The sequence below is a fragment of the Solea senegalensis genome, linkage group LG1, assembly GCF_019176455.1.
Source record: "Solea senegalensis isolate Sse05_10M linkage group LG1, IFAPA_SoseM_1, whole genome shotgun sequence".
In the NCBI taxonomy this organism is placed as follows: Eukaryota; Metazoa; Chordata; class Actinopteri; order Pleuronectiformes; family Soleidae; genus Solea; species Solea senegalensis.
The window spans coordinates 1904842-1931494 of NC_058021.1; the positions used below are offsets into that span (position 1 = coordinate 1904842).

General features: G+C 41.9%; 2 protein-coding genes across 3 annotated transcripts; both read right to left on the reverse strand.

The window, feature by feature from the left end:
• Positions 1 to 2618: 2618 nt before the first annotated feature.
• On the reverse strand, positions 2619 to 16155 carry wasf3b (WASP family member 3b). The gene is made up of 9 exons (XM_044030913.1): positions 16046 to 16155; positions 11094 to 11252; positions 8339 to 8473; positions 7476 to 7629; positions 6531 to 6648; positions 5697 to 5878; positions 5332 to 5607; positions 4429 to 4739; positions 2619 to 3421 (listed from the first exon to the last, which is right to left on the reverse strand). The coding sequence occupies exons 2-9, from the start codon at positions 11224 to 11226 to the stop codon at positions 3264 to 3266; spliced, it is 1467 nt and encodes a 488-aa protein (XP_043886848.1). The 5' UTR covers positions 11227 to 11252; positions 16046 to 16155; the 3' UTR covers positions 2619 to 3263.
• A 1491-nt stretch (positions 16156 to 17646) lies between these two features.
• Positions 17647 to 25532, reverse strand: cdk8 (cyclin-dependent kinase 8). Of its 2 annotated transcripts, none has more exons than XM_044044610.1 (13): positions 25061 to 25532; positions 23597 to 23672; positions 23244 to 23354; positions 22619 to 22759; positions 21942 to 21999; positions 21707 to 21838; positions 21486 to 21629; positions 20795 to 20864; positions 20525 to 20597; positions 20337 to 20434; positions 20057 to 20180; positions 19792 to 19950; positions 17647 to 18716 (listed from the first exon to the last, which is right to left on the reverse strand). In XM_044044610.1, the coding sequence occupies exons 1-13, from the start codon at positions 25186 to 25188 to the stop codon at positions 18591 to 18593; spliced, it is 1440 nt and encodes a 479-aa protein (XP_043900545.1). In that variant the 5' UTR covers positions 25189 to 25532; the 3' UTR covers positions 17647 to 18590. The 2 variants fall into 2 exon arrangements, with proteins under 2 accessions (XP_043900545.1, XP_043900551.1); XM_044044616.1 differs by having other exon boundaries at positions 20102 to 20180; positions 25061 to 25531.
• Positions 25533 to 26653: the final 1121 nt, after the last annotated feature.

The following is a 26653-nucleotide window of genomic DNA, read 5'->3' on the forward strand; positions in this document are numbered from 1 at the left end:
TAAACCACTGGAGGCCGAATATCCTGACGTCACCGCGGTTCTAATAATTCTGTTTCTGTGCCGCAGTGTTCCGAGCAGAGTACCCTAAAGCTCTGCTTTGATCACACTTTGCGATCAATTAGCTCGCATATGAAGGAAGCTCAAACCAACACCCACCCACCAGCTGCTCGCCGCTAGTCACCCATTGTTCAAGAAGGAAAAAGCATGCCCGCTGATTCCTCATCCATGTCAGCAATAACTAGCCAACGGATGGTAGTTATTTTTTAGATGTGAAGCAATACTTGGTCAGCAATAACATCCACTGTTCCACCGCGACTTGTTTTCTGCAGAGTGGCCGCTCGGGTGTGGATGTGTGGTGCGCTGAACGGGCTCCAGTGATTCTTCAAGCAGGGTGGCAGCATAATCACTCCTGGGCCGGGGGAAGATGTGGACAAAGATCAAGCGACTCATTTGCCTCGTTCCTCCACAGTGCTTTCTCTGACCCACAATCAGGCTTTGATCATTTGTCACACTGGGATGTCTTTTTTGTCGTTGTTGTTATTGTTGTTGTTGTTACCTCTGCCTTTTTGTGAGCGTACGAGCTGCCCCAAGAGTGTCACAACCGCAAGCCTCAGTGCGTGGTCTGATCTGGGGATTTTTGTGCACATAGTATGTGTTGCATGGCCTCTGGGTGTGTGTGTGTTTGTGATCCAGCAGCTCGGCAGACCATAATCTGTCTCCCCCGCAGAGGTGGGGGAGAGTAAAACAGGTCTGGGGAATATAAATTCCTGTTGAACCCTCCCTGACCTTGGAGGGAAAATGCTGCCAGTCTTCCTGTCAATTTTTGAGAGAAGTGGCCTCGTGTGCGTGCGTATTTGTTAAAGCTTTTTTTAAAACAGGAGACAGGACTTGGACGTGAACGCTCCAGCACTTCAAGCCAAAGTGAAAGGGACTCTGTCTCCGAGTCCTGCTGGTGGATTTGCGTCTCCTTTCTGTATCACTAGCGTTCTACACTACTTTAAATCAATCTAGTCCGATCGAGGGCGGGTGTCCGTTAAGTGACCTCTGAATGATTCAATGAGCTAAAAATGGCCACTTCCAAATATAAAGATGATGCCTCTTCTTTCCTTCCTCGCTGCCTCCTCTCGTCGTTGGAGGAGCTCCCACTCTTCATCCTGTTTGGCCTCAGATCAGGTGCAATGTGTGTGTGTGGGGGGGGACAGGTGAGGAGGAGGAAGGAAAGCTGAAGAAGAGCTCTTCTGAACATTGGAACGTAGCCTGTGTTTGTGAACTTGTGCACCGTGTCGGACTGAACCCTGATTCTGACGGGCAGCGACAGGGTCAGGCTGGCACGTCACAAACTCTTATTCCTTTACCTTTGAAGAAAAGTCTATTTTGTTATATTTCATTGAGAATTTCTATTTTTTTCCACTTTCCGTCTGGCCTGTGTCTGTATCGTTTTGGGAATTTTATGCTGTACGATAACAATGGCGCTGTAAAGGCTTTTTTTGAATGTAGTTAGAAATTGTTTAACTGATAACTGATACCACCCCTCTTCCTCCTCCTCCTCCTCCTGACTCGTTTGTTTCTGTAAATAAGGCATGCAGAAGAGGGGGAGTTGGGAGACTTTATATCACCGTGCATGGTGCTACCAAAGCCAGTCAAACTGGGGGGGTGACATTTCTCCACATCAGCTGTTAATGTATAATTTGTCCTGTTGGGGGGTTTTACTCTCCTTGCTTCAGTATGCACTGGTTAATGTACAACTGTGAGTGGAGTTGTCTTCACAGATGTCGGCGAATGTTATCGCTGTGGTCGAGATTTTCCCGTGGATGAACAAGGTGTGAACAAGGGCTTTGTATCCAAGAATAGTGACGAGACTGTGATGCTGGATTGTAATACTTCTGTGTATACACACACACACACACACACACACACACACACACATACACACACACACACACACACACACACACACACACACTGCTTCTCTGTACCCGAACGGTTTCACGCATGTGTGTAAAGCAACAGGTTTTGGAGAAAATAGCCTGTGTGTAGCCTGTTCATGGGAGGAGGCGGCGTCTCTCTGTGACGGTTACTAATTTAGAGCTAAATATCAAAACACTCAAGGGCCTGTGAATGTGTGAGTGTGTGTGTTTTGAAATATCGGCACCACAGTAACAGCATCTTGTGTAGACGTATGCGTAGTTTCTCAATGTGAAATGCACTTTATTTTTTGGGGGGATGAAAATGATGGCACAACAAATTAAAAGTATCTGCAAAACGAAACGTATTAATGATAATCAACATGCACTAACTTAACTGAGATATTGTAAAAAAAAAAAAAAACTACAAAAAAAAACCTTATTCCGTGTGAACGTGGTATTTTTCCAAGGTGTTAGTCGTACTTTTTAATTGCTTTGGTTAGCTCACTCACTTGAGAAATCTTGTTAATTTTGTATTAAAACAAACATGTGCTGTGCATAAAAACTCCTGCCTTGACTGATTTTTTTCACCCCCCCCCCTTTTTTTCGCACTCTTCCTCTGTTTCCCTGGCAACTCCCTTCTTAGTTGTACCGTCACCATGGAAACTGTGTGTCCATACGCAGACAGTGGATCAGTAAAGCGACATGTCATGATATCCTTCATTCATCATTTTATTAATTTTTATTTGTTTTCCTCTGGGTTAAAGGTTACACAGCTCACACTAGCATATACATTGGCCCCTCCCACAGAGCGGTGACACCTTGATGAGTTTTCATATTTATGGATCAATAAGACTTTTTTAACACTTCACCCTCTCATCTTCGTTCTCCCATCACTTCTTCACTTCCCGTTATTGTCGTCTACGTGTTATAAACTTGTGTTTTTGAGTAAAAACATTTTCCAAAAAAAGAAAGACAAGTACATTGGTTAGCTCAAGAGGAAAAGTTACTAATTTGTCTATAAATCTCTCAAGCTCTGACTATCACCTTCACACGGTGTCTAAAGTGTTATGACGGGGGGGGGCGGTGCATTCACAGTGTTTTGTTAATGGTTCACAGAGTGGTCAGCGTTTAGGTCTATGACTAGTCTCTTTACAGTGTTTACACATGTTGAACACACCCCCAGATTTCCAGTTTTGGACCATTCAGCTTATATCAACCTACAGTGTATGTAGGTGTAGCAGTGTGTGTGTGTATGTGTGTGCGCATTCCTTCAAGTGAGTGTGACATGGACTGATTGTGTGTGTGTGTGTGTGTGTGTGTGTGTGCAGTGGTTCTCCTGGTTTTTCCCCGTGTGTGTTAATCAGACCAGTCGTTCTCTTCCAGCTCAGAATCGTCCTCGGAGTCGGAATACTCCACGGCAATGCGCCGCGACAGGATGGTGGCCACGTCGTTTCCGACGGGCTCCCTCTTTGCCTGCTGCTCCTGCTGCTCCTGCACCTTCTTCAGCTGGATGCCTGTGACAACAAGTGCACATTCATACATTTAACTCCCATTCAAGTCATAAAGTGTAAAACGTGATGGTAATTAAAGGAAGAAGTAAAATGTAGGGATGTCCCGATACCACTTTTTTGTGTCATTTTAGACCATTTATGGATGTATGAAACTGTGAACAACTCATTTTGAAGACATAATTCTCCAACTGTGTTCAAAAATATTGTTCTCCCAAACATGACTCAGCTAAAATGGTTTTGCTGATTTTTCTTGACATTCTTACAGCCCATTCATAGTGAAGCACGCCAATATCTGTCTGCTATCCGATCAAGTTATTTTGACCTAGTAACAAAGTACTTTAATTACATTTATTAATGCCATCAAAGTAAAAAAAAAAAGAGTAAAGTAATAGTTACAAGTGAAGAAAGTTATTATTTTGTCACTCTAATTCAACAAATATAAAGCTCATGTTTGATAAACAGAGGCATTCCTCATCTTTAACATACAGAAGTTTGGAAAATAATTATAAATTTCGCTTTTCAGTTTTTACTTCGTTCTTGTTTTTTATAGTTTTTTACTAAGAGGCTTAAATAATATGTCTGAACTGGATTAGTTTCAATCTGTCTGATCCATTCAAGTGTGAGAGATTAGGAAGTGCCAAAATATTTACAACACATTTTTTCTCCCACATGTAATCTTAATCTTTAAAAGAACCCTCTTGGCAACCCTTAAAGGCAAAAACACAGAATTTTAGCTATTTGTGAATTATGTTATCTACCGTGTACTTACAAAGCAATAAAAATGCAGCTTTACTACTTTACTAAAGCTGCATTCTTAGTAAATGCTTTACAACTAATCTTTTCTCTTAATCCGCGTTAATTAAACTACATTCAATCCTCCGATTTCATGCTGTTGTTAAACTGGTACTGTTGCATTTTCACTTGTGTTTTTATAAAACTTAATACCTTATTCAAACAAAGAAAACCTAAAAAGACACATCACATAATTATAGTCACAAGGTGACTCTCACCCATACGTATGGCGGCGAGCAGATCGCTGCGGGCGTCGTTGACCACTGAGGGCTCAGCGGGCACAGAGGACATCATGTGGGCTGTGGAGAAGGAGGCACCAGCTGGAAGTGGAAGGGGTGGAGGACCGGGAGGAGGTGGAGCTGTCTGCACTCCAGACACAGGTGGTGTGGGCGGACCGTAGCCGCCGGCGCCAGCCATTGGTCCGGGAGACATCAGACCCCCAGGTGGTAAAGCGAAGGCAGTCTGGGCAGAGGGGATGAGAGGTGCGGGCGGAGGCGGCGGAGGACCAGTGTTGGCGTAGCCGTCCATACTGAACATAAATATAAATAAAATAATAAGGACAAAGAATTAGAAGAGAAAAAAATAATGTCTGTGGTTAATGTTACACAAGGAGGCAGTGAGTTAATAACCCACTAGGTGGCAGCATTCTATCAAATTTAATAAAAGCATGAACTATCTTTATATTAACAGTGAGATTAAGTGTATGTGTGTCATTTCCTGTCTGCTGTTGACTCAGTGGCTTTTTTAATCATATCTTTTCTTTTGAAGAAAACAATGTGCTAAGGGTTCGTTTACCCAAGCACTGACTGTTGCTGTGGATAACAACAAAAACAAAACTTACAATTTATAAGTCTAGTCTGGTAGAATAAGTCTAAATGAAGTGGAGAGAAGTACGATTACAGTATAAATAACTGGCCAAAGGGAACACAATGAACTTAGTAGTTTAAAAACTAAAGATGGAGCAGCTTTTATCTTGCAACAAAAATTATTCTGGATCATATAGAATGGAAAATTGCAGAAACAAACAGAAAATATCCTTGTTGAGGGAAGAAAACTATCCATATTACCACAATTTGAACATGATGAGCAGCAATAGGTTTGGGTTTGGGTTGTGCGTTTACCTGTAGTCGGCAGGTGGGAGGGACATAGAGGCACCGTTCATAGCCTCAGAGGGTGGGGGAGGCAGTGGGACCTGGTGGTGGTGAGAACGTCCCAGTGTCCCGCCCTGATAGGCCATCATGGCCCTGCCCCTGTTATCATGTTCACCGCCTCCCCGCGGGACGTGTCCCGCGGCCATCTGGGCAGCCAGGACACTGGGCGGGGGGCCAGAGTAAGTGTGGGCGTGTCCCGCGTGGTTCATGGCGTTGGGGTAGTGGTGCTGCTCGGGACCGTGACCCCTGATAAGAGATGACAGAAGACAACTTGAGAGCTTCACCTCCTCCAGACTAGACACATACAGTATATGTCTGTTTTATTTTTGTCAAACCTGTTCTCAGGAGACATGGAGCCTTCAGATGAAGCTCCTCGGTCACGGTGTATGGTGTGTCGATGGTCTGGCCTCAGCTCCTTATCCAGAGCCATCATGTTCCACTCCTGCCGGCGGTTCCTGGCCTTGCGAACCTTCTTCACCTCCCTCTGCAATGTCCCGTCCACACATCGCCGCTGCTCCTGTAACAAAAAATTTTTTAGAACTACTACTAGAAGTTGTACAGTCTTAATCATTTAAAGATCATATAAGAAATATGTGTATTTGCAGAGGTGGAAAGTAATGAATTACATGTACTCGCATAACTGTAATTGAGTATTTTTGGAAGTACCGTACTTCACTACGTTTTAAATCACATCCGTTACTGAGTAAAAAAAATGTTTGCCTTTAATAAAGCACAATGCATGTGAGATTTGTGCCCCTGTGTCCTTTTTGCACGACACAAGAAAGAGCCCCAACCTTGTTAAAAAAGTAACCAAGTAACTTTTACTCTGACTACATTTTAAATAAACTAGTTTTTACTTTAACTTGAGTACATTTTTAGACGAGTACTTTTATTGGTCAGTAATTCAAACTCTAAAATTAGGAGCAGCTGAAGGTGCTATCACTAAGCAAGTACAATCTTAAAATTCAACCACGCCAAACTTCAGCCTTGGTAGATTCAAGACTGGGTCGGGAACCACAGATACAAAAACAAAATTACGTTTTGACTAATTTACCAAAAATCTCTTTGAAATAACAAAATTACAAATTCAAAATGACACAGACACTGCCATGTGTTACATATATTGTTGTAAATGAGTCACATGGGAGATCTTTGTGACAGAATGATACCTTCTGCTTCCTTTTCTCCTTCCTCTTGTCCTCCGTGTCCTGCAGCATCTTTTCCTTCCACAGGTCAAAGAAGTACGAGGGGTCGGTGTAGAATTTAAGCGCTTCCTTCTGGTCGTCTCTGCGGAAATGGACAATAAAAAGAAAGTTTGACGTGTTTTACATTATGTCTTTGTGGAGAAACCTGCATGAAATGGAGTCAATGCACCGTCCCCTGCTTCAAACACAATTGTAGGTTTTGTGTTCATTCATCATCCAGTTGGGAATAAAACATAAAGGTGGTGATCTGGATTTTTTTTACCGGACATGACAAGGAGAGATAAGACCAGGGAGAGTGGAACGTGTGCTAAGTCAGGGATCGGAGATGGATTCTCACAGGAGCAGAGCTGTGCTAAATATGTAATGCACCTGAAGTAGTGGTCGTGGAAAACACACGGCTATGAAAGCAGCGGTAGGGAAATCTGCTGCTTCACTGTGAATGTAGGTCAGACTTTTAAACCGGGCCAGTGAAGTCAAATTTAAGAAGACCTAATTAATGTCACACAGACTGTATCTCGTTAACTGTTTACGCTCACATGAGCCAGAGTATTAAAGTATGAAAATGGATGAAGCAAAAAATGTCAGGACAGACAAAAGAAAATACTCAGGAGGAAATGGGACATACTTTAAAATATCTTAATGACTTAAAATGTTAATTTACACAGAAGGTTTTGTCAAGACCTGCATATATAGAGCTTTTGTGGTTTCATAATATTGCACTAAATGTTATTGGCATAAGGTTTTAATTTGAAATGTTAGTGTTTAACAGTTAAATATTTAATTTAAACGGTGTGTTTGGGCTTTCCACATCATTAAGAGGAATTAAGAAAACACTCATTTCAACATTTAAACGCTAAAAATGATCTTTTGGCTGCTTGTGTGACTGTGGTTCCAGAGACGAACACTGACCTGTACGATGAGAGGATGTTGAGCGGCGGAGGCTTGTCGCTCAGGTTGTACATCTCCCTGACAGGGATGGGCACGCTGCTCTTGGACACCACCTGCTGGTCCTGAATGGTGGAGCTCTTGAAGGCCTTTCTCATGTTGATATCTTGAAGGGAAACTGACGTCACAAAAAGAGGAAGAGAAGAAAAATGATTGTGAGTGGGTTGGGAGGAAAATGTGACAATTGAAATAAAGAATGGGAAATCTCTTAAAGTCAGATAGGTCGTATGTTTCGCTAAACCTCTACCAGGACTTCTTCCTCATCCCGATGGCTCACAGATTTTTTCTCAATCTTGAGTGATTAATATATGTTTGTTGTTTTTCAAATGTGGCAGCAACCATTCATAAATCATTTTAAATCAATGCAAATATTGCCTTTTGAGTAAAAAAAAAAATTGGCCATTGTTTCAACTGTAGGACTTTTGTTTCCGTTGTTTCTTGCATTAAGTAGCTCCTTTCTGCTGCGACACACCAAAGAAAATGTACACAAATGTTGTTTGCTTGTACCTTCCTCACAATCAAAACTTATCTTTATTATTTTGTTTATTTCTATGCATGTCTTTGTTTGTTTTCCACATTTTGTGAGAAATTAAACATAAACTGCCTCCGAAAGCGTCTGGTGCTCGCTTCTTTTTTTTTTATGTGGGACTAGGGCAGATTAGGGTAGAAATCCACGGTGAAGTTAGTAATCTTGCTCCCTTTATGTACTTTCTCTAACAAACTGGAATTTGTGAATCTTAGTTGAGGTCATAGAGCATGAGGCTGACATTAAATGATTGTAATGAGCCCCTGCACCTCTGCCCTTAGACCTCTACCCTCTGACCCACCTTCCTCCACCGTGGAGTCCAGCTGCGTGACCTTGACAGCCAGCCGGTCGATTCGGTCCTGGAGAGAGTTGGCGCGAAGGTAGAAGGTGTTGGCCTCATTAAACAGCTCGCCAAATATGTCCTCTGCGTGTTTACCTGGGGAGACGGGGAGAAAGAGACGGGATATGATGAGGAGAAAAGCAGGAGGATTTGCAATCGTGATCTGGAGCCAAGAAAAATCCACAGAGAGTGAAGAGAAAGAGTCAATACACCGGTAATATGACACAATGTGAAACACAAGTCTGGGAGTCTGTGCAGGAAATGGCTGCACAGACACTCAGAAGATGCTTTCCTGATGAATAATTTATTATTATCACCATCATGAATATGAGCTCAATACAGTTTATACAAAATCTAACAGGTGTATGATTGTATGCAGCACTTATCTTGTTGCATCTGTAAAAGGTAGAATAATAAACAGCTTCCAATGAGAAAGATTTACTATTTCATCATTTCTGTGGAACTGTTTAGCAATTCAAAGTTGACCCTGGTTTACAGAATCTGTAAGGCTTTTCTCTATGTTTACACTCATGAACTCAAAGGCTTGAGAGGAGTCAGTAACCATGTACTAAACCTTCATACACTTGCTATCACTGCTGGAAAAGACTCAATGGTTTACCAGCAACATGTGGGAGATTAGACCACAGTCCTGTCAAGTTTATGTTTTGGGTTGATTCCTGTGTATAAAGTTCCAGTGTGTGCTATTTAGGAGGATTTACTAGCAAAACTACTATGTTTAAAATACAAATAATTAAGTGTGTGTAGCTTTAGAATGAGTATTTTTAAAATACTTTCGGCAAAGGCCTTGCTTTACTGAGGCTGCCATCTTACACGGTTGTGTTTTTACAGCATCTCCAAAGACTAACCCTGTCAGAACATGCATTATTCATGACATGAACAAAGACGAACAGCATCCTTTGCTGTCTCTGAAGGCCACCATAGCTTCCTGATGCACTTGAGAAAGGGAGTGGTGAGTGGAGGAGGCGTCCATTGGTTATGAACAGCAGTCTCACCATTAGCCGTACCTAAGGAGCTGTCAGCATGAAAACGAGTCTCAGAGAATCCGCTTAAATCTTCATCGCATCGGCATTTTATGTGAGTTTTGGGAGCCCTGAAACAGGTCCCTGAGTAAGGAAAAGCTCAAAACACCACTCTTGCATTTTCATCGCAACAACCAACACGCTACTACTGTGAAGTAGTCTTCCTCTTCTTGTGTTTGGAGTTGGTTTGGTCTGTTCGTTCCATGATAACTTTTATTTTCTTTCCTTAGCTGCCCTGGCTCTCTTCATTCTGTCTCGATTTCTGTGATTGTATACATTGTAAGGTATACTTATTCAAAAGTATATGCTCAACGTATTCTCCATTTTTGGTGTAGATCCAGCGCCACATACAGGCCTGGCTCCTAACTCTAAAAATGAACCCTGCTATGGTTTTTAGGAGTCAACTATAAGGAACTGGAGTTGCTAGAGTCGAGTCTATAAGTTTATTTGCATAACGTTAACTCCTGAAAATGACTGAGAACCATCACAGAAAACCCTGCTATGGGTTTAACAACAGTGGTCTTGTATGTGTACTTGTACATATACACGTGTACGTGTATTTGTGAGCTGTAAGCTCCAGGAAAGTCAGACAACACTAAAAAAATGACCTTTTTTTTTCAAGATCCGGGTAAAGAGAATCATATATATATATATATATATATATATATATATATGGTCATATGGTTTACAGACACACTACCACGTTTTGGGATATTTTTGTCCTCCTCGCTGACAGGATGGCCAGCAGGAAAAATATTTAGAGGAAGGAAGAATCACAGATCCGGCATGCTGTGCCCCATCAACTCTGACCTCTCTTGAGGGTTCTTATGGTTTTTCTAACACAGACATTTACACACACACACACACACACACACAGAGACATGCTCAGTGTGTGTTTTCTGTCAATGGGCCCCGCCAGGCCCATGTGATCGTTTATATTTAACCCACACAGCTGTTGTTGAAAGGCCCACTCCCAACACAGGAACTTGACACAATATGAAACACACACAGCAAAGTGTAGGGTTAACAGAACTGGTTTGAATTTGTGCTGGTGTGACACAGAATGAACTCTCAACAGTGTGAGAAGTGAGGGCAAAAAATGAGTGCGGCTGAGGATAAATGGGCGAAGGGCAACTGTCCCATGACAACACGCAGCTCAGTGGTGATGGGTTATGAAACAAGGACATGGCCGCGGAAGATTGATGTGAGCATTGATGCTCTCGGTGGAGCAATAACTCAGTCGAATACATCAGCAGGGAACATAACACTCATGTAGGTACTATGTGCTGCACAGACCAAAACACAGTCACACACACGGAGCATGTTTTCACTGTCACATGCAACACAGCTGTCCAGTTAATTTCATTTGCGCAGAGCCATCTAAAAGGATTACATGTTTCAGTGTGAGGCTGCTGGAAGCACACTGCTAGCCCACTGACCCCCCCAGGCCCTGTAACCGTGACAACGTCCAAATCAATCTCTGCTTTAGGATTAATGGTGAAAACATGTGATCTTGTCTGGCCACAAAGAGGCGAAGCACAGAGTGTGGACTGTCGTCACACGGATGTTGTTGAAGTTAGAGCCCGAGGAGGTTGAACATTTCAGTTTAAAGCATGACACAAAAACTTCCTGTTGTAAAAAAGACAATGTGAGCTACTTCTTCATGTGTGTCTTACTCAGGCTGCTGAGCTGGCGGATGATGGCAGAGAGCGTGTTGTTCATCACACACTCCAGCTCACTGCCGATGCCGTTGGGGAGCTCCCCTCTGCAGAGGTGACGGGGCTCGATGTTCCTCTTAACCAGTGGCATGGCGAGGCTTCACACCGACACTCACACTGCAGGGAAACATGGGGAGAAAAACACAAGGCTGTGTGTAACAGAGAAACCAGGTGTTAGACAGCATCCGCTCTGCTAAAGTGTCCATGACCATGTGAAATTTCCTTAGGGAAACATATTAGGGCTGAGCGATAAGCGGAAAAATCGAATTGAGGGTTTTCCAATAGATATTGTATGCTGCAGGTTAATATTCACTATGTAATAGATTAATAGAAGTAAATAAGGGAGCCACACAAAAACAATAAAATCATATACTACTCCATACATTAAGGGTGAAAACAAAGATATGAATTGTTTCCAACGAACTGTTACATCGTTTCAGAAGTGGGCTTTGTAGTTATATTAATACTGTTCTATCAGTTCTAAGTACCTTCTTTCAGTTATATAAGCAAATAAGAGAATAACTGCTAAAATAATCAATGAAATGTGTTTCTAAATGTCTCTAAAAGCACATAATCATGCTCAAAATAAAGTTAAATAACCAAAACAGGGATTCAAAACAATGTTGTCAGGATTAGTTGGATCGAGTTCAAATGTTAGTAAAATGTTGTTTATTTATAAGCAGATTATCACCCTTTAATAAATATTACTTCCATATCCACCACCATACTGTCTCTCTATATAATAATTCTCTATACAAAAGTGATTATAACGCACTGCTTGTAACACTTTTTTTTTTTTTACAATCCTTTTTATCCAGTCCACCTCCTTTATAGTTATTATTGTATGTGAAAACACAAAAGTATGAGTTGAGCCTGACAGAGAAGCAACAGTGAAGACCAACAGTGTCCCAAAGCCAGGAGACTTGTGGTGACCAGCAGAGATTAAAGCATTAGGGATTGGAAGATACAGCATGCCAGCTAATCCCAGGCCATCTTGTCACTGGACCAGCTGGAAGCTTTAAACACGCACACAGATTTGTGTTTATGGTCAACACCAACCACATAGACTAATACTGGCCAAAGTTAAATGGGAATAAAAACATAAAATAATCCCAACTGAGACATATCTGCTCTATCAATTCCTCCAGATAATAATCTGAGTTTATATGATGGCCAAACAAACAACAATTTGAACTATCTTCAAAATTAAACTCTTGTTGGCTTTGTTGGATGCTCTGAACCTTTGTAGTTGAAAGGACTACAGATAAATACTCAAAGCAGGAGAAATACTGGGGTCCATTGAAGCAGCCATCTTATCGGCTCTTCTTCCTGCTTCCTGTTTTTGTGGTCTCAGTCTGGCTCCTGTTTCCTGGTCCTCCCCGTGTCCCATCTCTCCATCCTGTCCAAACACTTGACCAGAACAATACAGCCGCGGCTCAAGAAGCAGCGGGGAGGACAAACGATAAAAGAAAAAAGAGGCAGATGGAACCTAGTGCACACCCTCTTCCAATAAAAACACTTACATGCACATCATTTCTCAATCTTGCCAACCACATTTATATTTATAGCGCTCAACTATATTTATATTCATATTTATACTAATTACAATAAAGTTGAATCTCATCTCACATTATTTTTATGCTTGGTTACAGTTCCAGAGCTTTTCCTGTGCAGCCATGCCAACAAAACCCCCTCATCGTTTCAGGGAAAAGCAGCCTGGAGAGACACACGAGTTCTGGCACTCTGACAGACGGCTAATAATAGTTGACAGGTAGTAGAAATATAACTCACGTTGTCTGGGCTTTGGGAGCACTAGATATTCTAATTTATTCCCACCCTATCGTAAAAAATAAAATATAGGTCTTTCAGTCAAATTGAATATTCATTATTTCCTGTTTGAGAATCTTTATCTAATAAAAAAAAGTCAATTAAGTGTGGTTAAAAAAACAACAAAGCAAATAGCGGTGGTTTGTTATCAGTGTCATAGCAGGAAACTACTGTAATTACCGATCTTGTCGTTACAGCTGTCCATGAGAGAGAAGAGACACCTCTCCAATTACCACAAGCCGAGTCCTCATCTGGCCCTATTTTCTCAGCTAGTGACCCCCTGCCAACCTCAACAGCCTCGTGCCAAAGAGGGAAAACAAAAAGGCAAAATTACACCATCTTATGTCGCCTCCGAGGACAATGAATACAATCACCAAGGTCTGCTTTGGAGCGGAAGAGCTGCTTAGGTTCAGCGGTCTAAACGCTGCATAAACATTTGGGAAACACTGTGCTTCTTGTTGCAAAGGAAGGGGATGATGCAAATGAGAAGATTGCATGTTTTTGCTTTTACTGTCTGGCTGGGATGACAATCACATCAATGAGGCGAAATAATGAGGTGCTGAGGGGAGGAGGGGGGGCGGAGGCACAGGGGGAGTGGGAGGAGGGATGGGCCTGCATGTGGGAAATGAGGAGAAAGTAGAAGCAAAGGAGAGTGAATGAGAGAGGGAGAGAGACAGCGAGTGGGATAAGAGCGTGTGACCGAAAAGAGACAGTGAATGAGACAGTGTGAGGGAGAGAAAACACTGAGAGGTGGACAAAAGTATGAATGAGTGTGTGTTTATGTGTGTGAGGGGGGAAAAGAGTGTATAGGTTGGGGGGATGGGTAGAAACAGGGACCTCGGGGAAGCCACTGAAAGGTTCCTGGGACAATAGAGCTGCGTTCACAAGGCAACAGCACTAGCTCTCCCATGCATCCTCCTCCCCCTCCTCCTCCTCTTCATCGACCTTCTTTAAGGCCCCCTTTACTCTCGCAGTGAAAGCATAAAAAGTAATCACTACTCCTTCATCCAGCACTCACCCAGGAGTAAGACAGGATGAGCAAACTTCAATTTCAACTGCAGCAGCAGAGAGGAGACACATTAGATTCTCACTCCCGTGCTTCTTCTGTTGTCATGTGTTTTGAGGAATTATTACAGCCCACCGTGCACATGTAACATGCACATGCAAGCAATCAAGCAAACAAACATGTACAAAACACCAGGTAGCCTCTCAAGTGTCCCATTAGCAGCGTTTGAACTGCGGATTCAGCAACAAAAATGACTTTGATCCTCAGTGGGGTGACAGTCTGGGGCTGCGTTCACTTCCTCTGTGACTCCTGCAAATGCCCACGTCTTCTATCCACCGGGAAAGAGGAGGCCTTTACTACAGACGTGAGAACTCCATTAAGATCTGAAAGGGGAGCCATTACCAATTTATGGGCCAACTACAGCTCCATGTGTTGTCGACTGTTTAGCTTGTTCTGATGTTCTGAATAATGCAGCCTGGATTATGTCAGGTCATACTGCCCCAAATATGACTGAGAAAAGATGTTTCTGCAGTGACAGTGCTTCTCCTTGTTCCAGTATTACTCAAGAGCATCTGTAGTGAAACATGGACGGTACAAGTGGTTGTGATGCACTTTGGGTAAAAGCACAGAATAAGCCAGGGAGCTTTGTTGTAAGCTTAACCTGTCTTTTCTAGAAAACAGAGTATCTATCATGTACAAATTAAATAACATTTCAGCTCAAAATGAACTAAATTGGTTGCTGAAATGTCATGTAAATTGCTTTGAAGGTTTAATTTAATTTTTATGTGATGGCATATGTATGTAATGTTGTGATATGGTAATGTTATTACTTTTTCAAGATTCTCTCTGTTTAAGGGTCAATATAGCATATCTATCTATCTATCTATCTATCTATCTATCCATCCATTAAGTGTCTTATGTTGCAATGACTCCGCTGTATCTTTGCAGCACTTAACTAATTGTCCACTAACAGCCCAAGATGTTGGACATATATTTTCTTTGAAAGCTGTCATTACACTATTTTTCTGTCATAATATTAACTTCAGTTAGATTTCAGGTGTGACTGATTAAATGTTATCACACGAATGCCACTTTGAAGAACGTAATGTGATGACCGGGTACCATTTTTGCCGTTTCATGCCTTCAAATCCAACATTTGACTTTACAACACAATAGCTCTTTCTGAGAGAGAGAGAACGCTTTATCATTTCACTACATCGAAATCCCTCCATCCAACCTCTGCACACTCATGACATTGCACAAACTGCACACTCATAACATGTACTTATACTGTATATTGGTGTTAGCTGGAGTATCTCTCTATCTATCTATCTATCTATCTATCTATCTATCCTTATTTGGACACTGCATTGACCAACACCTTTTTCTCCTAAACATAATCCTAACCAGTGCTTGACTCTAACCATAACCTAATATCCTTAGTCTTTAACCACAGCCTCAGTCACATGAGGTTCAGCCTCATTAGAACCAGGTTTTGGTCCCCATGAGGACTACTGTTTCTGAAAAAGTCAGCGTTGAAACAACAAAAAAGGTTCCTCATGAGGGAACAAAAACGAGCACACACACTTTCTCCCTAAACCACAGATGACAACCACACACACAAAAGCACACATTTGGACAAAGACACACTGGGACAAACACACACATGGACAAACACACAGGATCAATCACTGGTCCGCACCATCGCTTCCCGTCACTGATGGATTGACCCACATCTGTTCTTCTACATCGGATTCCGCCAGTTTCACTCTCAGATTTAACGAACCGTTTTCGGTCTACACGTCCAACAGCTGATTTAAACGTCAATTATGTGGTTTTGGTGAAAAAAACAGAAGGTTTAAAGTGGTTTCAGATGCAAAGATTCTCCTCATTATCCTCCTCATCTAATGTGGGCTCCGCAACGAGTGACCACTTGGTTAGCTAGCTTATGTCCAGCGGTCCGACTTCTTAGTTTTTTTGGATAAATGAGAGTAAAGCCAACATAAATAACCACATATTTGACTAATTTGACAAATAATGTTCATATTAGTTGTAAAAAGTGTCATGAGAACCTCACCAGCACTTGAACTATTAGAAGGAATATTAGAAGATATCCGCCGGTCAGCACGTCCCGTTAGTTACTCGTATTAGCTCTGCCATCCTGTGTGCCCCCAGCCCCGTCTGGCCACTCCGGGGAAAAATCCTTTGAGGACTGGGACACGCCCACCGGTCCACATTCACCAATCACGCTCCAGCAGCAGGGATTTAACACTTGATGTACGTGCGTTTCAACCAATGGGGCTCCTTAAAACAAAAGACTGGCAGGGAGACTCCCCCGAGGACCCAAAGGGCTGTAGTAAATGCAGTGGGCGGGGCCACAATTGGGCGTTGCTGAAGAGCTTAACAGGGTTTTTTTTTTTATTTAGTCCCACAACTTGTCAAAATTATAGGCGCAATATATTAATTCTCTAGCTTTTTTTACATGCACACATATAATGATTTAGATAACGATGAACGGCACAGAGAGAGGTTTATTATAACAAGCCTCAGTCAGACAGTGATGCTGGGATAGTATTGGATAACAGAGTGAAGTAGCAGGGCCAGCATCCTGAAGGAAGAGGCTCAGGGAGAGGATTTGCTATTCATAGATCCATGCCTTTCTCTCCCAGGTGTGTTTGCAGACAAAAAGAATCACCTTAAAGCAAAAGAAACAGAGAATATACAGTATGTATTATGTTAATGTATATCTGCCTTGCACTGATATAGAGTCAGTGTATATCTAACTATGTGACACATTTTATCTATAAGGAATCTAAAACATAATGCCATATATCTTGTAAATGTCTAATTACTGAGGGACATGGTATTGACCGGGGTTCATCTATTAGGCTTTATGTTATGTTGGGTGGAGTGGCTCAGTGGTTAAGACCGGTCCCCTGTGTGCGAAAGACATCATGGTCGCAATGGTCGCAGGTTTGTACTCAATTCCATTGTAAGTCGCTTTGGATAAAAGCGTCTGCTAAATGACATGTAATGTAATGTAATGTAATGTCATGTTGACATGTTTGTATGCAAATACAAACATGAATACAATTGAAAATAAAACAGTCCAAAAAATGAATTCAGTTGAAAAAAACTACATTAAAAAAGGACTGAGAGTTACCTAATTGAAAATGCGAGTTCTATTCCTGGACATGAGGCAAAGCAAAGGCCTGCATATGTTATAAAGCTGTCAGTTGGACATATATAATTGATTAAAGCATGAATACTAAAAGCACACATGTAGTGTGCGTGACAAATTTAATTTAGTGCAACTGTAGAGTTAAGGAAAAGATGCTGGCATGCTTTGTTGCCATTTTGTGAGTTTGTAAATAAGACAGAATCCATATTTCTGACAAAACTAGTCAATATCCCCACAGAAAATATCATTTTGCAATTCATCTTCATCTTCTGCCTTTGTTATATTTCTTACCTATTTCATACCCAGAGACCCAAGAGACAGACTGGTTCATCTTCTATCTGAAAAGTTAGGGTTAGTCACTTAAACCGACATTGCTCCAGCACCAGCAGTGGGTGACAGGATAAAATATATAAAAGACTTGTGGTCATCAGCACTAAAAACACACTAAAATACAGACGCATTGTGTGTTTGAACATCTATGAAACAGTAGCTGTAAGTGAGGGACCCTCCCAAAATATCAAGGTTTCCACTTTTATTGTCATGTTACTTGCTGTAAAATATTCCAATACAATACAGTACAATGCATGTTCCAACTGCCATCCTCCATGCAATTGGTTGGTTTCGTCATCATGATGTAAGGCTCGCCCACAGCACAGAGCAGCTGAGCTTTCAGCCAGCATACGCTGCTGTGTCACTCCTGCCATGAAAACAATATCATGAAAACCAATTAAATTATAAACTACTAAAATCTTTATGTTTTTTTAAAAGTCCTTTCAGAACAAAAACCCTCAATGCCACAGCTGTGGGGGCTCCACATCCTCCGAGCATACTTCAACAGCAGCTCGGTTCAGTCCTCAGCCGAGGCCCTCACCGGGCCACACACACACACACACACACAAAATTAACAGACAGACAGACAAATGGAAGGACAGTGAATCTGTCGACGCTGGCAGTCACATAGCAGCTTTCAATCTCATCCAAGCTTCAACCAGAAGAGGGTAACTGTCTGGGGGCAGGATGTTGGTGGAGGATATGTGGACAGGTGAGGATAAAGAGGGGGAGGAAAATGACACGAAAAATGATCATGTGCCCCTCTAAAGCCATCTTCTCCAGGCTGGTTTGATAATGTGAACAGCAGATACAGGTCAAAGTCACAGCATCCTTTTTTTCCTCTCTCATCCTCCCGTCTTGTGTTTCACCTGTCAGGGTTTTTATTTATAATCAATGTTTCAAATACTGGGGTAAAAGGTGAAGACTGAGGGTTGTTGCCATTCTGGTCTAACAGACGACTGCTGCTGAGAAGGTGCCCTCTGAGGTCAGGTGGGGTCGGGATTTGTAGCCTTGGACATCCCCACATGCCTCAGTACATTCGTTCAGGTGGGCATGGCGAGGGCTGTGGTGAATGTGTCGTGTGTGTGTACGTAAGTGCGGGAGGGGTGTTTCAGTAGCGATGGGTCTGGTGGGAGTACTGGGGCGGTTGCTGGGAGGTAGTGGAGTATCCCATGCTGCTTTGGGGCAGTGATGTGCTTGGTCCAGGGTTCTGGTAGGCAGCATGTGGATTGGAGCGCTGTATGGAAAAAAAAAAAAGAAAAATACAAAGAGATATTTTTTGTTTGTTTCCGCCAGCTTTCACACAGTTTGAGATGCTGAATGGGAACAGCCCCAAGACATGTGACTTTTGACTGCAATGAGAATTAAGTCCTGATCAGCGGTAATGTTAACATGACAACCACATCATTTTGCCATGTAATACTTGACTGTCTAGTTGCAGAGTCTGCACCAGTATGTGCCCATTTCAGGTGGCAGTGATGTAAATCATTCCAGTGCATCATTCCAACAACTGAAAGATTGTTTATAATACTTTTGCCTCTCAGTAGTAAAAAACAAAACAAAACCTCAACTCATCCATCTACTGGTAATGGAAAAGGCCTTTTTCATGTTAAAAAACACTGCCTATGCTCACTAATTTTAGTGTAAAGTGTGTATCAGAAGGGGTGGTACAGTGACTAACATTGTTGCCTCACAGTAAGAAATTCACTGGCTGAAGGCTGTGCTGTGGTGTGGAGTTTGCATGTTCTCCTAGTGCTAGTGTGGGTTCTCTCCAGGTACTTCAGCTTCCTCCCACAGTTCAAAAACATGCAGAGGTTAATTGGACACTCTAAATTAACCATAGATGTGAGTGTGAGAGTGAATGGTTGTTCGTCTCTGAATGTTTGCAATAGGTGAGTGACCTGTCCACGACGTACCCCATCTTTACCCACCCCTATGTCAGCTGAGATTGGCTCCAGCCCCCCTCAACCCTCATGTGGAGGATATAGTGGTAGAAAATCAATGAATAAATAAATTAATATCTGAATCTGCACCAAGTTTCATCTCCCTTCTGGGACACTGGCCTCTTTTCTGAACTTGTGACAGACGAGTTGACACAGACAGAGAGACGGGAGCTATATATTCTTTTTTAAATCTATTTGTCGAGACAATTTTCATTAAAATTCATGATGGTACAAAAAACTTTTGGGGAATGTGACCCATTTACTCGCTTGAGTGCATACAGAACAAATAACATTAAAAAGAATACAACATTATCTACAAAAAAAAAGGATTCAACAGTGAGTCATGAGGAAAGAAAGCGGGAGACATACCTGGTAGTCTGAGGTCATGATGAGGCCACCTGAGGTAGTGGTGGGCGGGACGACACGCACTTTTTTCAGAGGCGGACCCTGGGCGTGACTGTTGTCAGGGTTGCCAGTGTGCCCCGCCCCATTTGTGTGGTTGTTTCCCTGTTGCTGCTGCTGGTTTTTCTACAAGCCAAACGGTCATTGATGATTTGATTACTCCACATACAGTATTTGCATTGTCAAAGATGCAGTCACATTTTAAAATCAGCCATGATGGATGTCTCTTTACCGATTCTTTGCTGTAATGTTTCCCTGAAGCACATGGATTTCTTACTTTGTCTGCCTTGTCCTCTGGCTCCTCCTCTGTCAGGAACTCCCTCTTGGGATAGGGAATCTGGCAACCCGCAAACACACTTGAAAAAGAAAAAAAACATGAAAAGACATTAAGGACCCATGACTTCAGGGCAATACACATCCCAACACATTGTAACGCAAGCGAAGGAGTAGCACAAAATAACAATAAAGCAGACACAGACTGTATATGTGTGGGTTTGTGTGTTCTGACTCACTCAGATGTGGGCAGAGGTTCCTCAAGAAAGTAAGGGTCCTGCATGGCCTGCTCAGATGTGATTCTACGGATGGGGTCCATTGTCAAGAGCTTTTGTAGCTGAAATGAATTTCAACTTTGGTGTCAAAACAGGAGTGAAATTATGACAAAGCAAGCTACAAGGGATCGTGTAACAGGACTATTACTTACCAAGTGGAATGCTTTGCTGTCGGGTTTGACTTTATGCTTTTCCATGTACTTTATAAGGCTGCAGTTTGTATATCTGTCATAAGAAGGAGCACATTATAGTGATATGACACCTATGGTACAATTACCTCACACAGTGTAAGAACAAGCAGACCGTTCACACGATTACGTAAGAAGCTGTTTTCCGGCAGACACAGCACTTTGTTTTGCTCAGCTTTGCCTTTTGTTTCACATTTTGAAGAAAAGTGGGACAGTGGGGCTGTGCACACTCACGTGTTCCTCCTAAAGTCTTTCATCAGCGTAGAGTGTTCTGGCATCTTTTTGATGTCCTCCCAGTCTTTATCTGTAAAAATGAGGGAGCAAGAGGATTACATCACTTCACCAGGACACACCATCCCTTTCCTACAGAACAGAATAAACTCAATAAACCTTCTTGAGTTGACCGAGTTTTGTTTCACAGAGTGTACATACATATTACTTAAACTTAAAATATGATTCTTCCTTCCATCCATCCATCAAAAAGAACGGTACATTACACAAATAGAACAGCAGAGATGGTAGGAGGGGGGAAAAGACCAGAAGCAGATTAAGTGAACTGGAAAATATAGGCCCAAATGTGGCCCTGCAAGTCAAAGTTTCTGTGTTTGTGACTTGGCTTCATCTATCGTGTCAGTGGATTGATGTTCAGAGGCCACAGACCACATTACTGCCTAAAGAGAAAGAGCGAGAGAAGACGAGGGAAATAATTATCCAAATATGGATTGAAAAGGGAAAACAGTAGCAACATTAAAATAAATAAACGGTTTGGAATAGTAATTCTTTCCAATATATCAAGCAAAACATCCCTGTTTGGAGGAATGCTGGCTCACAGGAAACTAATCAGTATGAAATAGTAAATATTTAAAATTGGAATGAACAGTTTTTCTCAGGACATTTTTTTTGTGTGGCAGCAGTGGAGTCTCACCAGCAGGGAAGCCCATGACGTTAAAGATGCGGTCCAGTTGGTCATGGTGGTAAGGGTTACTGGTCTTGATGTCCTCCTGGCGACAGTGAAATATGGGCTCAGACGTCAGCAGTTCTGCAAAGATGCAGCCTATCGCCCAGATGTCTGAAAGAACAAAACAATTAAGCAGCCAGTTAAGCATAGAGGAGCTGCACGGACAGACTGTGTCGCACAGTTCTCACCGATGGCTTTGGTATAGTGCCGAGCCCCCAGCAGCAGTTCAGGTGCTCTGTACCAGAAGGTGACCACCACAGGGTCGAGATCGGCTAAAGGCTTTAGCGGTGAATTAAATAGACGGGCAAACCCCATGTCCGCTGTAGAAGAAGAAAAATCACATTATCCTGGTATCCTGGTAACACATTTAAATAATAATAATAGTTTACTTTATTTATCCAAACAAAAGACATGTATACATACCAATCTTTACTCTACCCCTCTCTGGTCCTTCACCCATCACTAAAATGTTAGCTGGTTTCTGGTGGAGAACAGGAGATAATTCAACATTAAATTAAATAAGCATGCTTCTATATTCTAATAAGTATGCTAGATTTGTTTCACTAGTTTAATACAGTCATAAATGGCATGCATTATCAAGACTATGTTGCTGCCCCCTAGTGGTTAATAAAACACACCAGCTTCATCCCACAAGGAGAGGCTTTTCAACCATTTCCATCTCACCACTGTCTGTCTGCCAGTGAGCCAAATGGAATCTAATTTGGCATGGCAGTAATGAAGCTGTTAAAAATCAATACACTATAGATATGCTATTGACAGCGTTTGTACAGTATTGTTATTTTAAAGGAACAATTGCATTACATGAAACAGCCTGCAGAAATCAATCACTACAGCAAGTACAACATATAATTTGTATGAATAACAGTCAATACTCTGCTGCATGATCATTTTAATCAACTTAAACACCTAAAAAAAGACATGTGACACAAGACTAGACAGACAGAAACAGCTTCACTCCTCTTCCCACTACATTCCAGTCTTTCATCATCGCTTGCTCTTCCCTTCTACCTAAATATTCTCCTCCCCACCTCTTGTCCTGTCCCCTTTCCCCCTCTGCCCCCTCCTGCAATCCTCCTTACAAGGTCTCTGTGGAGGACCCAGTTGGCATGGAGGTAATGGATGCCATCCAGGATCTGGTAGAGCAGAGACTTGACCATTCCTCTAGGCAGCTGAAGTGGCTTCTTGTTGGCCTTAGACGCTCTGTGAAACTTAATAATGTGCTATGGGAAGACAAAACAATAAAAACAAAATTTAAAAAAAGGACTGCTGTGTGTAAACCAGAAGTGTTCTCTTCCTATATTTGCATACGGACAAATGTAAGTTTGTCACCGCAGGCAGCACGAGTGAGGCTGATGTTTGTGGCATTTGTTTCCACTGCTTAACGAAGCAAATACGGAGCGCTGCAGCTCTGTGGCAGAAAATTGCCTTGGCTCTGATAACACGCCAGTTCAAACTATCAACTGTAAAGCAGCAGAGGCTTTGCTCCAAAATGCTGACTTCTTGGTGTATCTGTGCTCTAACAGTGCATAATTACCGCCATTTTGAGTTTACTAAGGGCTGATGGGGAATATGAGAGTATATGTAGTTCCTGGGAAATCTTAAAAGGTTAAATATTAACAACCTAATACCTATTTAGGAAATATGTAGTCTAATATAAGTCCTGTCATGTAGCTTCGTTGTGCTTGTTTCGTGTGTGTATTTTACCCAGAGATCATGTTCAGCGTAGTCAAAGAGCAGCCACACTTTACGGTCTGCATGTGACAGGAAAACCTTCTGCAGTGAGATGACATTGGGGTGCTTCAGCTCCCGCAGCAGCTGCAATAAACAAACTCATTTTGAGAATTAACCACGTTAAAAGACTGTACACAAAGACTATAACCCAGTGTAAATGTATATTCATATTCTGTGACTCTATGCCTGTTGGTGCCACTGACATAACAAACCCTAATTACGACAGGAGGGTGATGTCACATGTTGCATAAACCACCTAGGAATGGAATGAAGGGTGTTCGACAGAGATCAAACAATAGGCACACACTAAGCCAAGAAGTTCTTACTGCAATCTCTCTGCAGGCTGACATTGAGATGCCAGTGCCTTCAATCTGCTTGAGGGCGTAGTCCTTGTCATCCTTCCTACAAACACAGAGGCAAAGCAACATCAACACCAAACCAGACTGGCGGGCCTCGTGAGGACTGTCTGCACAGAAACATAAAGGGGGGCACATGGCAGCTGGTACAGGGACTCTGAGCAGAGCCCGAGTTGTATTACCTCCAGATTTGTGTAATCAAGCTCACCTCTGAGGATCAAAACAATAGACGGGGAGAGGAATCAGGCAGTTTGGCAGCTGGTGAGGGACAAACAGCGCACTGGGACCTTCTCTTACTTGCACAAAATGGTTACAACCCTTCCCTCCCCCCGGTTTAAATCATCTTATAAACCCATGCTTTGTGCCTCAAATAAGCTCACGGAGTCTCACAAACAGCAGCTGCTTTTTGTAAACACAAACGTCTTTAAACACTTTGGGGCTCTTTTGTGTGGTCCTGGCTGCCAGTATGTTCTGTGCTGTGATAATGGGCCTGATGGCTCGAGCTGCCTTCAGGTCAGGTCCAGACACAGCTATGGGTGTTGGAAATAGAGAAGAGCTTTAGAAATGAAAGTGTGTAGTGTTGACCAACTACAAACCACAGCATCAATGTTGCCAGGCGGGTACCTTTGCCTGTTATCAGCAGCTTTCTCTAACCTTATTTCATGTCATGATCACATAAGAACAAAAGAAAGAAAATAAATAGCAACATGAATGCACACAAAAAAAAATAAAGACAAACTTTACTCAAAGAATGAAGGACGACTTGTGTTAAAGAACTTTGAACTGTGATTACTGACTTCAAAATGTGATGATGAACTTCATGTTACAGAGGACAGCATTACTATCTTAGATTAGAGCTTCTTTGAAGAGCTCTGACCTGCGATAAAGAACTTAAAACTGCGAAAAAAGAACTTTAAACTGCACTGGACAGTATTGAACTGAACTACATTATGTCAAATAATGTTTAACTGTGATAAAGAACTTTGAACGGCCAGAAATGATTGGAAGGTTCAAAAGGATCTGGTTGCTACAACAATTTAATTTTCTTTCCATCTATCGACTCATAACTACAATAATACTAGTTTTGGCCTTTTCCTTAGTCAGAGAGCACAAAACATGTACCTGGCATATGATAAGGGTAACACTGCATCACTTTGATACAGTCACTTGCAAATGTCTGTAGATTTATTTATTATCAAAATGTAATATGGCCATATGGCAATGTTTTTTTAAAGAGCGTCACATTGCTGCTTCATCATCCTGACAGAGCAGAATGTTTCAGTACGCCCGTCTTTCGTGCTGTTGCATGCCTCCCTCCTCTGCCATTGGCCTTGAAGGGGGGATTTAGAGCAGTAATTAAACTGTATCTGGGAGAGGGAGGGAGCTGGCGCAGGGTTCACTGGCTGAAGGCCTTGCTGGTCATTATTTACTCACCCATCTTTTCTCTTCGCTTTGTACACATGACCGTAGGTGCCTCTTCCCACTTTGCATCCTTCGTACTCAAACAGGTCCTCGACTCGTTCTCTCTCGCCGGTCAGCTTGACTTTAAAATCATAGTCCATTTTCACCAGTGTTCGGGCTAAATGTGTCCGCTCCTTCCCTTTTTTTAAAGCGTCGCCTTAGGGAGGCAACTAAGCTACTCCAACGAGCTCGCTATGTTTATTCGGCTAGTTGCCTTCCCCAGCGTGGCCCTTTCTTCCTTCAACCCAGCCTCAACATCGAGCTATCGGGCTGAATTGAATGCGCCGACGGGGGTGCGCGGTGGTCGGAGGGAGTCCCGGTGGAAAACGAGCTCGCAATTTGTTCCTTTCTCTTGTTGCTGCGTTTCCCTCAGCCGGTATTTGCTTCCAAAGAGACGCACTTCACTCGGTAACGACGGCGTATTGGCGCACGGCACTGTCGCAAAAATGTCGTGAAGACAGCCCTGCAACAGAGAGCGAGCGAGAGAGAGAGAGAGAGAGAGAGAGAGAGAGAGAGAGAGAGAGAGAGATCTTAACACCACGTGGAAATACTCACTTGTACAGCTGATGTGTAAATTCTTGAATTTATATTTATGAATATATGCAAATATCTGCCCTATAATACGTACTCTCTTTGAAATATCTTGTCTTGCTTTTGTTTACCACTACAGTATAGCATTGAATAGAATATTATCATGGTTGTGACCATATAACAAAACAATAACCATATTTCTTCTATTATTATTTGTATGAGCCAGTATTGCGTTAATTAAGTTTAGATTTAGTTTAAATGATTAAAGCTGGATTACTTATTATAGCTTTTTTTTATTCTTTAATATTATCATCATCATATTAACATTTTTTTTATTAATTCATTTAGTATGACTGCTGGTAAAGATAAATGCGTTAGAGCAACATCCAATTAAGTTTTATTTTTTAAGTGAATTAATTCATAAATATTTGATGTTTATGTCACAAAACAGTAATATGAAAATGATCAAATACATACTGTTAGAGTCATTTGGGACAAAATAACTGTGTATTTTGTTTTGTTAAGAATAAGTGACTCCACAGTTTCTTTGTATTATGCTTAATTGAGTTTGTTGATTACTGCAGTCAGCCCTGACCTCTGATTGGCCGTACAGTTAACAGGCTTGCAGGTTAGATTGTAGTTGAAGCCGTGGAGACTTGAGAGTACACTAGTTTTCGACCGTGCTTTGAACCACTGTTAATTTACATTTATTGTACTTATCATGCGACTTTGTATGACAGAAGAAAGTTTCAGTATACAGTATAAACGAAGGACGTGGTCTACGGAGTTTTTATTGAAGCATGCGTCAACTATATGCTTGGACTCTATGGCTTAAGTTGACATTTTAAAGAAAAGACTGAGCCACATTAACACAAGTATAAATATTTGAACTACTTCAACAAGAAAGACGTTTTTATCCTCAGAATTACCTTTTGCTCTTTTCATTATTTGATGTTGGCTACATTTGACTATTGTCCACAGTGGTGCTCTGATGATGAAAGTCTACAAACCAATGCTATGAGATGTGTTACATAT